This window comes from Anser anser (assembly GCF_964211835.1).
Source record: "Anser anser genome assembly, chromosome: 3".
NCBI classification, from domain to species: domain Eukaryota; kingdom Metazoa; phylum Chordata; class Aves; order Anseriformes; family Anatidae; genus Anser; species Anser anser.
The window spans coordinates 28,856,609-28,873,425 of NC_139722.1; the positions used below are offsets into that span (position 1 = coordinate 28,856,609).

A 16,817-nucleotide genomic window follows, 5' to 3' on the forward strand; every position below is an offset into this window, starting at 1 on the left:
CAGCCTGGGTTGGAAGGTTTCTCGAAAGATTATCAGGGTCCATCCTTTTGCTGGCAAAAGGAGCCTAGATGAGATTATCTAACACCCTGTCCAACCACGTCTTGAAAATATCCACTGATGGGGATGCTACCATGTCCCTGTAGAGGTTGTTTGAAAGATTGATCTCAGTGTAAAAAAAAAATGATTTCAGGTAGCCACCCTGTAAGTATGCCCTTTAAGTATATCTCAGCATGTTTCAGATCTCTCTGTTACAAGACAAACAGAGTAAATACAAGCATACTATATATTTAATAGAGTTTGGTTTAAAAAGTTATCTCTGAAAGAGCATAAATACGATACAGAAATAAAAACATCTGCCTCTTATGACAAATAATTCAGTATCAAACACATGCATAGAACCTGCTAAATTGTTAGGGGTTTTCTTCAGCAGCCTCTTTACCAGTGTCATGAGAAATAGGTAAAGGGACAAATTATAAAGAATGAAATTAAACAGTACTGCAAGACGTGCTGATTTAAAAAAAAATACTTAAAGGGGCACCTTGCTTATTTGCAAAAAAAAAAAAAAAAAAAGAATTGCCAGGCAGGACTTGGTTACAGTCCCTAGTGATTAGTTCTAACAAGGATTCCTTTTTTTTTTTCTTTCCCTCTATTATTTATTGGTATTTTTACTTGTATGATATTGCAATGTAGCAGAAAGAAGGCTTCCATCTAACTTGTCTTTTATTTGTTCTTGTTTACTGTCATGTAGAAAAAGTCCAGGTACATTTATTGCCTTTTTCCACTCATTGCCCACCTTGCTATAGAATACAGAATCATCAGAATCTAATAAGCCGGAAAAATATTATTTATCAGAGGAAATGTGTTCCAGTGTTAGTCTTGAAAGCCAATGGAATCTTTTTGCTCAGTCCAGCTGAGTGAAATAAATTCAGAGATGTAAGATAAAAGTAACCTTGTAGATTACTATGCAAGAAATCATCACTGCAGTTTTAAGAACAGGCTTTTAGCAGAAATGAACTTCATGAGGTAAATTTCACTCATGCAGTTTTACAGCAATCACTCTAAGCATATTTTTGAACGTTTGAGGGTACATGCTGTGCATGTATGGAGTAAAACAATATTGCTAGAGTGGCTGACAATTTACTTTGCTGCAACATTAGTGGCAAAATAAATGCACTGGCATATAGATTATAACATGCATCCCTTCAATGGCATGCAATTTATGTCAATTATACACATTTAAAAGCAAACACTATGTAATATGATGTAACCAGGCTGAATTAATTGTGCTATATTTTCATGAAACTTTAAATGACTATATCTACATCAACACTGTCAATCAATCCTGCAGAATAGCAACAAATCTCTCAAAACAGTTGGCACCAACGACCCAGCATCCATGCTACCTGGGCTCTGAGCGTTTTATTTTAGAATTGATTTCATCTAAACCCACGGACTGAAAGTCAGTGATTGGAGTCCATTATACCCCTGTGTGGAGAGCATTTCCAGTTTTAGTTTCACCCAAGGCAAATCCAGTTTGCATAATCCAAGTCTTCTCCACAATGCAAATTATATGTGTAAGTGGCTACAGCTGGGAGATTTGCTTCAGAAGTGTTCTTGTAATATAAATGAAAATGCTAATGTAAACATACTCTACAATAACAAGACATTTTAAAGGATTTTTTTTCTTGTTCATTTTTACTTTTGACTTACAAGATAGAAATGATCGGAAATTATTTGTTTTAAAGAAAAATTAATTTAGCAACTGTGGCACAGAAGGAAAAAAAAAAAGGTGAAAAGGGCAAACGTTTGTTCATAGAGCAATTTAGCGTAAGAGAACCGAGTTGGTCTCAAATTAGCTAAGGCTGAACCCATGACTGATGAATGAAATTCAGAAGAGTGAGCAAGAACTTTTCCCAGTGAGGCAAACAAGTTGGATTTGCATTTGTTCCAAATTAATGAGCTAAAGCAGACAACTATTAAAAAGTTTGCCCAGTATTAAAGAGCCATTTCAGAAGTCTATTAAGCCAATTTGAGCACTTTTATTTCCAGAATCTCTCTTGTGATCACACCTTTTCAGGAAGTAACATTACCACTAGCCTGAGACCTTTGAAATTTTACATCTAATTATAGCAATTTCTATGCTAACAGGTGAGATATAATTGTGGGAATTGGTGATTAGGATGCACGTGGAAAGTATTACTTATGAGAAATATTCTGGAATAATTTATTTTGATACGATTCAAACCCCACTTTTTCACGTCCAACAGTCAACATGCTAGGCACCGAGATATGTTTTTATTAAAGTATGAACTTTGTAACATTAAAACTAACCTCTCATCAAACTCTTAAGTTATCCCGTGTGTTTAGTCCTCTGTGACAGTGTACCCCCCCTCACCCCCTGGTTAAGCAGAGCATGGGGCCTAAGCAGCTAACCATTGCCGGCAGCCGTGATGGGTACGCCCGACCGTGCCAGCTGTATCCTGGATCCAGAGGAGACAGAGGACGCACAGCCAAGGGCTGTTTGAGCAAGGCACCCCCACCCCACTCCCAACCCCAGTGCCGGCCAAATCGGGAAGAAAGTGCAACTTGAGCCAAATTTGTGAGAAACTAACATCAGTATGCAAACGTGCCCATAGGTCGTTCACCTTACCCCGTAAATAGCGAGCAGCCTGAGCCCTTTGGGCTCTCCTGACACGGCTGCGGGTGGCACGCCAGGACCTCCCCGTGGGCAGGGATGGCCCAGGCAACTTGCGCAGTGCGAGGAGCCTTGTCACCACAGGTAGTCGGTAAGGGGATCGGGAGAGTGACAGCATGCCAGCATGCTGTAATGGTGCTTTGTGACCATGCCTTATAATCTCAGCTAAGCAGCATTAAGGATTCACATAATGCATATAATGCTTTAGACATAAACTGCTGACCAAGCCTGGGACTAGGAGCAGATTCATCCTCTTCCACTCGAGGAGTTTAGAAAGCAAAGGGTCCACTCTGACCCTTGTGACTCAACGGGAGGGTTTCTTTGACGTAATGTCGCCTAACGGTTCCTTATGTAGTCTCTATATCATGTCTTTCATTTAGTGTCTTTGACTAGTAAATAGCGTCTTTTAAATAGTGTGTAATTAAGTGTATCTTCTGATTATAATCAGGTGTACCTTGCCATTCTTGAATCTTTGTTAAGTTGTATAAGCTTTGTTAAATCATTACTTTATATCAATAAATCATGTAGTTGTTTCTGTCTTCCGAGCGAAGAGCATAACATTTCCACCTGTGACACCCTGCCGGCAAAATGTGACACCTGTTACAGCCTGTGTGATGCACGACCAATTTTGGATTCTTTTGGTCAGTGAAGGACAACTTCCAGAGTCTGAACCCATGAGAAATAAATTTCCAGCTGGTGGCACAGCGTTTTATAACAAAAGAGAGCCAGCATTAAGTGGATAGTCTGAGTGAAACTATAGCAATATGTACCAATGAGAGAATCTAATCTAGCTGGCAGTCAACACTGAGCACCCCAAGGTCTTTCTAGTATGTATCAATTTAAAGTGTGCACAGACAGGCAGCACAAATTCTGGATAACTGGATTCTTCAACGTATCTTTTGTAAAAAATAGCTTATTGCATTCTCCACTGTTGAACCAGTTTAAATGTATAAGCACTGTTATTATTATTATTTTTATTTTTATTTCTTAAGAAAAATACTAGAAAAAAGATCAGAATCTGGTAAAAGCATTTGTTTATCACATGGTTTGGCCATGCCCTTTCTATATAGGTGCTGTGCAGTAAAACAGTGTCTTGATTACGGACAAAGGCAAAGGCAGCTAACACAGCAGAGCTTTTCATATATTCTGACTGGGTATGTGGCACACACTATATCAGAATTGTGTGTGCAAACAGAGAGAACGTTTTCAGCAAGCAGAAAGGATAATCATACAGCATGGTGATTTAGAAGTGGCAGTAAACAGCGATACAGCAAATCCTGCACATGACAACAGTTTACTAAGGACTGAGCAAAATTAGATGAATCAGCAACAAAATAATAGCTAAAATGCAATGTTTCTTAATTATTATTGATAATTAATGCTTGAAATTATTTAAGCTCAACATATATATTAAGAAAATATGCTTCTTTCTGTGAAACTGCCCTCACTAGTAAGATGAGAACCATGTAATAGAATTGATAAAGGTCTTCTAAAGAGATTCCTTAGAACTTGTTTTTCTACTATGACCTTTTAACCAATACAATGACTAATTGTCATCTCTGAAGAAAAAGAATGGTGGCATCCCTCAGTAAATACAGTTCTTCCATGTTTTCCATATACATATTACACCAGGTATGCAACCAGCCATAAAAGAAAGTCTCATGTCAAGTTTTACGTGCAGCACTATCTGTTAGTGCCCATCCCTGTACGCCCTGACAAACACTTTACCAAGGTAAAAGATGCTGAAAGCTTGGTTTTCACTCACAGTTTGCTAGCAAGACACGTAGAAAAGAATTTTAAAATCTAAAGGACAGCAGATCACAGAAACTTGCGAGTGAACTTTTAAAAAAAAGAGCTAGCCATTCTTTCTCTGGGCTATTTTCCATGCAGGTAAGTACCAATTACTTCCTGCAAACCTTAAGGTAGTTCTAAATAGACATAAACAACTGGACAGACCTACTAAAATGAGCAATTCATCTGCTAGTCAGTGGATGACAAGCATACGTAGATAAATGGAGTTAGCTGTTCTGCGTCTTTCGGATGAAATATTTCACATTCTCTTATTTACTCCTTTACAACTTACTTTGTTATGACAGGGACACCACAGTCTAGGCTGTATTTGACAGAGTAGAAGCTACATACAAACTTTCTCTAGGAATGCAAACAACTTCAGCCATATACAAAACTATTTCATTTTCTTGAAATAAAAAAGCAAAGGCCCTCCTACTACCTGGAGAAAATGGTTTTGTTTCACCCATGTAGCATTTATTTTGAGAGGGAAAATACTGTAATGCTTGCAAGGCTGTGTGAAGTGAAATGAATGTAGCATAGATGCATCTTTGATACTAACTTCAGGAGGGGGTTGACTTTATGGCATAACTGTCCAATGTAGCAACACAAGGCTTGCTTTTCTCAGTATCTGAGAAATAATGTAAGTTCTTGTTTCATATGGAAACAGTCTGAAGTCAATGGGAGCATTCCCAGAATCAGGCACTTGTAACTAGGAATATGACAGTCTATGCTTATATTTTCCCTTAAGTATATTAAATAATATATTTTCCCTTTACTTTTCCCCGAAGGAAATATGTTCCTAAATGTAAAGGACGTTTATGAAGAACATTTTATTGCTTTTTTTTTTTCATTCTATTCTACTATTGAAACGGTAGCATCAGACTTTTAAGTTGGTATGCAAACAGCTGCTTTTACCTTGATGATCTAAACCGGTCTTTTGGAAGTGGAAAAATATCTTGCTGTATGTTCATTTTTATATTTTCCCTCTTAATATCACATAAGTTCTTTGCTTTAGAAATCAAAATTTCAGTACAAAAGTTTATATCTTAAACTGACCCTGTAGTGAAAATGGACAACACTATGTCAAAAGCCTTGGTATGATTTCTGAAAAAGTCAGTCAAACAAAATAATCAAAGGAACATCAGACAAGTAGCCTAAGGGCACCAAGGTATTGATAAGTCTAACACTGTTTTTAAGCTTCAGAAAGAGAATATTCAGTTGCTTTCTGGGTGCCAAAATAGTAAACTCCCTGCTGACTATGATACAGTAATTGACACAGCTGGCAGTATAGGATCAATGATTTATATTGCCAAGGAAGGATTATCAGAAGACTTGATTTTGTTTGATGTTTGATTATCAGTTTATTATAACAGCACCCAGCAGAGCCTCTAAAGTTAAGGGTTAGATGCCTTTTCCTCTATGTAGTTCTTGGAGGAGAGTTGCTAACGTAGGCAAATTTGCTTAGACTGGAAACTTGGTATCCTTGGGTAAGCTCTCTTCTTTCTTAGAAGGAGAAAAGGAGAAAACAGATGGAACCCATTTTTTATAAATAGGATTTTTTGGGGGAAACAGATAAAGGGATGAGCAGACCTGGAGTCAGACCCATTTTAGATCTTTGTTTTTCTCCTTCAATAGCAAACTTGTGAAGAAGATCTGTCTTTAAAAACTATGGATAATATTCTGGACTTTTTTTTTTTCTTAAAAAAGATTAAAAATTTGCTTGGCAATGGTAATACATGCCAAGTGTCTGCCATAGTATCCAAAAAAACTAACCTTGGAATTAGAATTAGAATATATTATTCAGTGGCACTCTGAAGTCAACAACAATTTTTCTCTCAGCTACCCTGGTAGCAGAGCAAGGCCAGGGCTTTTCAAATATTGCTGTGAACATGTAGCATCTGTTCACACTCAAGAGTGAAAAAGGTCTACTTTATGATGACAGAAAATGGCTTGCTTAAAAAAAAAAAAAAATCTATGTAATGACTTAGATCCATTACTTTTTCATAAAAATGTATGCCAAAAGTAAAATGCAGGAGTTGCAAAATCAGATAACTCAAAATGAAGGAAATACCAGAATTAAGTTTTCTATGATTCACTAAATTTAGCCCCTCTGCACCTCCATACCATGAAAGAGTCTTTATATAACTATATATAACTTAAAATAAATAATTTTCCATCACTTCATTCAGTGCATAAAAAAGCATGAGGATACTAGTCTGCTCTACAGTTGCAGTACAGGAAAGTATGTTTGTTTCTCTTCACTTGTATTTAGAATAATGGAAACCAGAAAAGAATACTTAGTTTTATGGTTCCAGTTGAATGTTGCCCTAAATAAATTAAAATAAATACTACGTTAGCCGAAGGTGGCGTAACCTAGCAGGTAACTTTTAATAGATAGAGTTAATTCTTCACTTTTGTTATTTCCTGAATTTTCAGTTTAAGGTATGATTTTCAGAACTGCTGAGCACTCACCACCTGCAGCTGAAGCCAATAGGTTGTGTTTTCAACGGAAAAGTACCTATTTGCAAGATGCTTAGCTTCTTCGATGACAAATATAACAAAAATACATCATGAGAAAATGAGCAATCCTGCTCTCAAAACAGGGTTTAGATGACACTTGAAATTGTCTGGCCAGAATCATATGGCTTGACTTTAGAGAAACGACTGATTGCAATAAAAACTGGTGTGTGAAATTGCAGTCCAAGAGCTCCTTTTCAGTAATTGTCCCGATGCTCACACTTATCCCACAGCAAATGGATTAATTCATCAAAATTTTACTGAAAAATAAATTTAATCTTATTTTTTTGTGTGCTGTATGGAAAAGACATATGAGGGCAGTTATGAAAGACTGATTGCAGGTCTTTGAATTTCCTCATTCAACTTATTTCAGAGTGATTTCCTTGTGGACCTATAACCGTTTGTGAGCCTCTGCTCTGTAATTTTACTAAATACAAACAATTTACTGTGTCCACTTCTCTGCAGCTAAATCCTCATGTTAGAATACCCCTCCTCTTGAGTCAACGATCTATAGGCCTGAGTCTCTATAATAAAACTGCCAGTCTTTTGATGCTTTTGAAGGTACAAACACCTCATATCCTGCCTCAAATAAAACGTTAGTCTCCATACCACACAAAAATCATGGGGTTAGGGTTATGCTTTCCACAAACAGGCCATTGTTCTCCAGGCTGTTCCTTACACTGTGAAGTTCTTCAGGTTTTTTCCCTGCTGTCACTTATTTTCTCTGTCCAGCCTCCTTGCTGCTGGCATAACCTAGAGCTTACACACCATCTGGGACCACCTTCCTGTTCCTTTATCACACTGATTTGCCATCTGTTCAGAAATCTCATTGGAAATCACATCTTTAGCTGCCTCTTGGTCTCCTTTTCCTCCTCTTTGTAACAATTTTATTCAATTCTGTACAGTATTTAAAATTCAATTTATGTAAATGACAACAGAAGACTTACATGCCCATGGCATTTACAGACACTTATTGGGTAAAGCTAACAATTTCCACATGTCTACAATTTCTTTCAAATTAAAGCATTTAAAACACTATAATAAATAAAACAAATAAGTTAACTGGAAAGCTAGTGGACAATTGGTCACTTTTATCTTTAATGGTTTCTGTTTTTCTCTTGCTTGTTTGCTGACTTCAAATTTGAATTAGATGAGTAAGGAATAATACATCATAATCACTTCCTCCAAGCAATGTACAATTCTGTGGATCAATGTTAAGGACATTATCCTAAATAAGTAAGTCAATAGTTAATTTTGTACATTCCAATGGCTTTGATTCAAATGGACTTAATAGAGCACAAAGGAATACAACACATAATGACCAAGTTTTTAGTCTGTGCACGACTATATTCACTAGCTCTACAGTACAAGGCAGATGAGGGACTTCTTTCACTAGGTCTTTTACAAAAACAAAACAAAACAAAACAAAAAACCTTTATTGAAGGACTGTGGGGACACTTTTTTTTTTTTTTTTAACTAAATATTAGCAGTAGAAGTTTCCAGAACAACTGCTGCGGTTGCTAGTTTTTTAACTGAACTTCAGCTGCTGTGTTTCTTCTGGAATGTGTAATTGGTAATCTGAAAATGATTTGTCAAACCGCACATTCACAATTTTGGCACGTGGATTCTCTCAATGAAGTCCATTTGTAAGCTTAAAGTCACATACAACTCAACTTGAATTTATGTGACCTGGGAACTGTTAACAGCTGATTGCTTGTTATATACTGCATGACATTCACGGTATATGGTCTGACCTTTAGTTCAATCTAGGTGCTATTTCAGACCAATTTCAGTGGCAGAGTTTGTTTTCTTTATTGAAACCTTAGAGAATTTCCAGTCCCACAGAAATCTGGAAATGTTTCATTGATGCAAGCCTATCTAGTCTCTGTTCTCATTTCAAATGTCAGACCACCTGCTCTTATCAGCTAGGAGGCAGAGCCTCCTGAGGCTGAGTTACTTCGTCATACCATGAGCATCTCCGGATGTTCTAAAATAAAGTTCTGGAAAGTACAGGAGATTCTGTTTTAAATGGAAAATAAGGATGGATGACAAATTTATGAAATTAGGATCATAGAATATCCATGTTGGAATGGACCCCCAAGGATCATCACATCCAACTCATATGGACTCGATGTTAGTGCAAATTATGTTAGTGCAAAGACCTGACTAATTTATTCTTTTTAGGGGGTGGAAGGGGAGTAACGTAAACTATCCTTTACTTTCCATTAGCAGGTAATGCCCGGCCACTTCCTGGGAAGCAGGGCCTCAGTATACATAGCAGTTGCTTCAGAAGACCAAGGCCTTCCTAAAAAATGTCACCCCCCTCCTCCTTTCCCCCTGGCTTTTGGTGCTGAACATGACATCAAAAGGTATGGAACATCTCTTTGGGCAGTTTAGACCAGATGTCCCAGATATGTTCCCTTTCAATTTCTTGCTCACCTCCAGCCTAACAAGTAAACCACAGGTTTTATTGGTTTTGCTCTTTCTATTGCCTTCCCCATCCTATGGTAGGGACAGAGTCAGTGAGCATCTGTGTGGTGCTTAGCCACCAGCTGGGGTCAACCCACCATACAGGAGTGTCATTTTTTTCTACCAATTTGTGCTGATGCATAGTTAATATAACAAGGTTATCTAGTTTTAAAGCTCTGTATTATGGTACATTACCAACACCAAAGAGGAAAAAAACCTATCACAAGTGTCTTTCTGGCAATGCTAATTGTCTCTGTCAACTTCTCACTTTGACCTAGAAAAAATGTGTCAAAGGTATTTGAGCTGTTGGACTGCAGAATGGAGCATAGGGTTAGCCAATTAATTACTGCTGAGCCACTAAAGGGTCTACTAACATGACGGACGGTGACTTGTCTTGGTATATAGTAGCTCCTGGGTGGCTGGAATTCTTGGATGCAGTAGAAATTCAGAGCCTCCTTAAGCTGACCTAGTTGTGCTACTCAGCTGTGTACTTCACCTATCCTGATCTCATCCCATGGTCCAATTGCTTAATGCCATCCACTGCCTGCAGACCCAAGGAAAGGCTGTGAAGTGTATGGGGCAATTACAGAGTATATTTGAATTCTTTCTCACATTAAGATCTTTCGTCCTTGACTTGTATAATAAGGCAACTCTAATTTATCTTTGGAAGAAAAGCATGGCTGATAGAGAAATTATGAAACTTTGAGATGTCCATCTGTTGTTAAGTCTTTCTGGATTATGTCTCAGTTGTTCCCCATTTGTCAATTTATTACCTTTTAAAGGAGGAGGAGGAGCCCCTTAAACATTAAAAATTCATTCTCTAGGGAATTGTTATGTCAATGTGTTCTTTTACAGATATTCTGGCTGAGGAAGAGGGAACGAGTCTTCTTCCGTTTTTATGAATATATGTTAATTCATTAACCTTGTTTGTATCCATCACTGAGGAATCTTACTGTATAAAACTGCATCAATCATTTGAAATGGAAGCAGTTCAGTACCCTTTGATAGTGAACACAGTAAGAAGGAAATTGCATGCCAAATACCATCATCCTATACAAACTGAATAATGCAATCACTTAGTGACATAGTCTTTTATGTCCCTTTATGGAGTCAACATAAAAAATGAACCACATGAAAGTTATTTCATAAACTTGTACCAAAAATACTATTTTAAGTAAATATAATACAGAGAAGAGAATGAGAAAGTTTAAATATTGAATAGCAACACATTATTGTTGCTATAGCTAAATAAAGCTTCTAGTAATTTCCTATTTCTTGCCTTACAAATTACAAGCTGATACTAACTTTTAAACTGAGTAGAGCCCATTCTGTATTTGTTTTCTTTTTTTTTATGAGCATAAATTCATGTTAATATTAAAAATGACAATGAACAGTCTTCCAATGGAAAAAAAAATAGGTCTTTTATGTGTACATTAAGTAACATCACAATGAGCATTTCATTTTGAATGTTTTCTATAATGTTAACAACATATGTGAACTGTGTTGAGAAAGCCACTGAAAAAGATCAAATCCAAGGTCTAAAATTACACCATGCCATTAAGTTTCTACAGTATTTATTTCCTTTAGTTAATCCATATAGGATAAATTTTTACTTTTTAATGTCAGGCTTCTTGGTCTGCATGCATCTCACTGATTTGCTGTGTCACAGTCCATCTACAACAAAATGTCACAGATCTGTGACAAGGAAGATGAGAAATGTATAGCTACTGCAGGACAAAAACAAACACAGATGAATCAAGAAAACAAGAGCATGAAAGGCGTATGAAGAAAAATCTAAAATTGTATTAAAAATTGCCAGGAGCTACCATTCTTTGTCAGGTTTAATTTTGCCTAAATAAAAAACTCCCCCAGATCAATATTACAACTCACTCAGTGAAGCCTAGTGGACATTCTTGGTGAAAAGATATGTTTATCTTATAAAGAACCCCATAATTTTGTCAATTCCTGATATTTTGTTTTGGAGGAGAAAGGTCTTGTTTTAACTTTTGCTTTTTTTTTTTTTTTAACTTTTTTTTTTGTTTTAACTTTTTGCATTTCAATGCATCAGCTGTAGATGGGAGTAATACATGCAATGTCTACATATAAAGCAGTTTCATAATAGCAGGATAGTACATTTCTTGTGAGATTAAAATTTATTTCTGGAACACTCTCTAGCCTGATTTTAAGATGGCAATATGCATCCAGTATGAGAGCTTGAAATTTTAATTGCAGTCTAGTGTTAAAGAAATATATGCATTTGCAATAACGTCCAAAGACCAGAACAAAAGCATCACAAGCTCTGTGGTCTCTGTATCAAGCATTGAATTTTGTCCAAGGCATCTACTAGTTCTTGAAGTACATTTACAAAGATTTATGCTATGCATAAGGTATTCAAACTGTGAAAAGAAGAAACAACTCTGGAAATTAGCGTAGAGAACCTGAGAAAATTCTTTTGAAGAATGTAACTTCTGTTAATGTTTAGGAAATAGTGATAGCTGTGGGTTACCACCATGATTTGTCAGAAGGAAGCGCAGTTTCTTTAGCTATGTACTAAAGAAAAAGAAAAAAGCCAAACCATCAACCAAATAAACTACACCCCACCCGCACCCCCAACAATTCTGGGCTCCTTGGATTGGAGTCAGCTGGAAATGCAGATACCTAAATATGGGTGTCTATTTCAGCACTAATGCAGCCTTGAAATACAGTCAGGGGCACTACAGAGTTGTTCAGATCACCCAAAGGGGACATCTACAAGATAGGTGGCTGAATTATCTCTGGGTTGTGCTGACTGCACCATCAGGGACTCATAGTACCATTGGAGGGTGCTTAGATACTTAGCTCATATATGGACACAAACTTTTAGGTGTCTTAATCTGAATTCTACACCTTGCTTTAGCATTTTCTTAATGTCATTTTCTCACAAGTATACTTGGAGAAACTAGAAGAAATAATAATAAAAAAAAAAGCCAAACATTCTTCCATTTTTTTTTAACCCCATCTAATTTCTCTTACAGTCTGAATGCTCCCAAAAGGCAATACATATATTATATGTGTTAGTGTCCCTACTGAAAACAAATTGATTCCTGACAGATTCTTGGAGGGTCTGACACAGAACATAGGTCACTTCTGGCGCCAAAGTTTATACAACGCAAATGCTTTTTCTCCTTTCCTTCCATGAAGGAATCAGTTGATAGACAGTTTTTATTTCTGAGAAGAAAGAAGTTATCTTTAACACCTTCCAAGTTTCAAGAACCAATATAACTGAAGAATTTTGAAAGGAAATGCTGAAGTACTTAAAATAAAGCCATTTTGCAGGGTAAGACACTTTTTAAGCCCCTTTGAGACTTACGTCATCGATGTAAACAAGTATTACTGTCACGGTTATAACGAGGCCATAAACACACTTGGTTGAAAACATTCTCCTCTTTTTGAACTCCTCAAATAACCATATTGACTCAACTGATTTTAAATGGTAAAAACAATCTTCTCACCCATTGCCTATATCATTATAAAGGAATAAATAATAAAAAAAGCAATGACTGGAAAGCCTAATTATAAAACTCTACAGGTGTATGGATTAAGTGGGGGGTTCAGAACTTGCAATAGTATTGCTTTAAATTTCGGGAAGAAAAATTAGATATCATTTTAATTAAAAAATATTCTGTACTAACCAAATGCAGATCAACACACGTAGAATTGTGTTCACAAGCGTTGATTATGCAGTCATCAATGTCCTGCTCACATTTCAGTCCTGCATATCCTGGATTGCACAAACAATAGAAGCCATCGACAACTGTAACAAAGATAGGAGTGTTTCAGAATAACAACTGAATGTAGTAAAATTAAGTATGTTACAGTAATGACTACCCCGGAAAATACTTGGACTGTCTTTACCTGAAAGGTGTGGACATGCTAAAAATTGAAATAAATGAAACACATTATCTCAAAACACCTTTTTAAATATGTAAACAGATTACTGCACTGCATTTTACTTAATTCAAATGTTTTGACATAAGAATTGTAATTAATGCTTCTGAAAAGTGATGACATCTTATAAACTGGAGAAACTACATAAGACTCTCTCTTTAATATTGTGCCTGATATAGGAATGGTTAAACATTGTAATGTTTTTGTTTGCTTTCGGTGGTGGGGCGAGATTGTTTTGTTTTATAAGGAATGCCTCACATCATACAACTATATTAAAGGAAATCTTGCTTCAGTTGAAATTGGCAGCTCAACCTATGATAGATTTCCATGCTTCATTTCAATCTTATCACGCTAATGATAAGAATTCTATCTGTTTTTCATCGTTAATGATCTAAAGGGAGAGGAATCTTCAGAGTACTACATTCACATAAGGAGTTCGTGAGAACAATAATTGCAGCTCTTACAGGCCTGGATTTATTATAAACTCAAAGAGGTCCCTGGGTTCTTCATTATCTCTGAGATTTACCACAGAATCTATGTTGTCATTGTGTCTGTACACATAGCTGCTATTATATTCATTAAATGCTTTAAGTCCTTCAGAGCAGCAGCATTTTTTATCTGTTCAGAGCTTCCCACCTTCCTCAGGGTTCCACATTTCTGCAGTCAGTGTGCAGAGTGCAGATGAACTGAGACATCCATATGATACAAGTCAATTTCAGAGGCAACACAAAGACAAGCCACCCACAAAAAAATCTGGCACTTTGTTAGAATGAATAACTTTACTGCATCTCATCTAAATTCCAGTTCAAAAATCTCTCTGAACTCTGAATACAGTAAATAAAAATCATCAGTAAACATCTTGGGAAATAGTCTTTACTAGATAAAATATGAACCCACTCACCTTATTCCCATGTATGAAAACACAGAATTCTTAAAGCTCATTTATAATGATTACTATTTTTAACTAGGAAAGTATTAGGCAAAGATATATTTTGCAATTTGGGGTCAGATCTTTTAAGACATTTTGGAAAACAGTAAATTAATTAGATCTTCTGCAAATTTGTCTAAAAATTCTGAATTTCAGGGAAATTCTCAAATCATCATTCTCATTTAGAAAGGGATATGGGGAAACTGGAGAGGGCTGCAGCAGAAGACAAGCAGGTTTGCCCAGTGCTTAAAGTATGGGACCTATGAGGAAAGGTTTTGTCAGCTAGGTTTGCTTTGTATTAGTACCTGCGGTGAAGGTTTAATAGTTAGAAGGTCAAGTAATAATAACTTCAAGAGCAGTTAAAATAACAACAACTGAATTCTTCTCAGTAATGACATGCGATATAATAAGAGGTGATGGCCAAAAATTATGACTTGGGAGATTCAGATGGGATATCAAGGGAGAAGGGAGTGGAAATCACTACAGGAGTATTGTTCCTCTGGTACAGGCTGTCCCAAAAAGTTTCTGGAATTTCTGTCCATCCTTACAGGCTTTCAAAACAGCAAGAAAAAACTGCAAGAAAAAAAGTCTGATCTGTTCTAGTGATATTAGAGCAGCTTTCTGCAGGAGGTTTGACTGTGACCTCCAGACATCATTCTCCTTTCCAACCTTCTTTCCATTCTCCTTTCCAGATAAGATTCTCTTAAAATTAACACTTTTCCTTTTGTTTACCAAGCACATAAAGTGTCTGATAGGTAGTATCACACAAATCTTTCCAGTAAGTACTCCAGACATAATGGAAGAGTAATTTAGCCTGCCACCCCAAACAGAACATGGTAGAGTAATTCATCATCAGATTGCTTCTAAAGCATATAAGTATAGCTATTAGTAAGAGTCAGTTACATGATACAGGGCACTTGGAAGTAAACAGAAACTCCATTTTGCATGTTTGGTATTGAATGCAATTTTTCGACTTGTTAGAATTGTTAGGCATATATACACTGCCTAACTGCTCTGTGAGCCCCTTTTCAGCACCTGAATATTCTCTCATCAGACTCACAGTGTAAGATATGTTTGGCTAATTTAGGTATCAAAGGAGACAGCACAAATCTCATTAAAATTTCTCATTAGCTGCAGTTCTGACCCCCTGAACACACAAACCTCAGTACCAGGATTTGAGGCAGTTTGGCAAAAATAATCCTCCAGGCACTGGCTGTGGAGCTCCAGACAAGCTAAATTTCAGTAAATTATCCACTGCTCTCCCCAGAGCAGCTCAGTAGCTACAGATGCTTCAACAGAAAGACTACTCTACATTAAAAGGAGTAACCAGACTGAACTCACTGTCATAGCAGTATCCGTGGAGGCAAGGGTTAGAACTGCACTCATTGACATTGATCTCACAGCGTGGACCTGCAAAGCCCTTCACACACTGGCACTGGAATCCAAGGGGAAAAACATCCAAATTCATTTCTTCTATGCACACAGCTCCATTCTCACAGGGATTACTGGCCTCGCAAGGCCTAAACTCACAGTTTGAACCTGAAAAGGAAAAATAACAAAGCTGTCAGTGTTTAACGAATGAACATATCCCTGCAGCTGCTGCCTATTATGAACTGTATTTTCTTTAGATCCCTGCTTAAAATTAAGTTGGAAGGTCTTAGAGATACAGATATGTATAGTGCCACGCAGAAGTATTTATTTGCTTTGTAGTATTACAAACAAAAAAGACAATTTGTATGGTATTTTTATATGACATTGGATTTCAAAATCAAAATAGTTATGTGAAATTTTATGCTTTTTTTGTTTATCCTTATCCATTAGATGGCTCAAAAAGTGTACGTAAAAAGAAATAAATTTTGATTTGTAGGTTCCTGTTACTTCTTCCTGATATTGCTATCACAGCTACCACGTAAATTGTTTATAGTTAACCTCTAATCCTGAGCATGAAAGAAATGCAAGTAACCTTATATTATTGTTCAGCTTGCAATTTGTGACTGCACACAAATTATTTTACTGAAATCATGTGTTTTTCTAATAACGAGTGGCTTCCTCCGTATTGTATAAAAATGCCTTACAATACAAAATCTCTCACAGTCTCTTTCTACTCCGTCCTAACAAACACTGTAATGTGTAACAGATTATGTACATTTATCCGGGGTAATCAAGGAATTGTATGATGGTGATCTTGGGTCACAGATGCCCTCATCTAAATTCTTAATTTGCAATAGATAGATCAAAAAAGATTAAACGGCCCTTTAAAGTTAGTCTCACTTTGTTAGCACGTAAACAAGACTGGTTCACGGTTTTCAGCAGCAAAACCTCAAAACGCTGAGGGCAGACAGAACAGAGATCAAATGGGATTGTAAAGCTGCGTCCGCTTTCCCTCAGCACTGCTGACGGCAAGTCTGCTCTTTCAGGCTGTTTCCGGCAGAGCTCGGTGACTTTCAGGGCTGCAACCAACTGTGCACAAGCTCCTCTGAGGCCCTGTGG

General features: G+C 36.8%; 1 protein-coding gene across 1 annotated transcript in view; it reads right to left on the bottom strand.

Moving 5' to 3' along the window:
- Window positions 1-16,817, bottom strand: part of EYS (eyes shut homolog) — an 855,622-nt gene that overhangs the window by 549,458 nt on the left and 289,347 nt on the right. The window contains exons 19-20 of the mRNA XM_083831800.1: window positions 15,669-15,866; window positions 13,144-13,265 (exon numbers count right to left, since the gene is read on the bottom strand). Coding sequence (XP_083687926.1) covers window positions 13,144-13,265; window positions 15,669-15,866 — 320 coding nt within the window. The remainder of the gene's footprint in view (window positions 1-13,143; window positions 13,266-15,668; window positions 15,867-16,817) is intronic.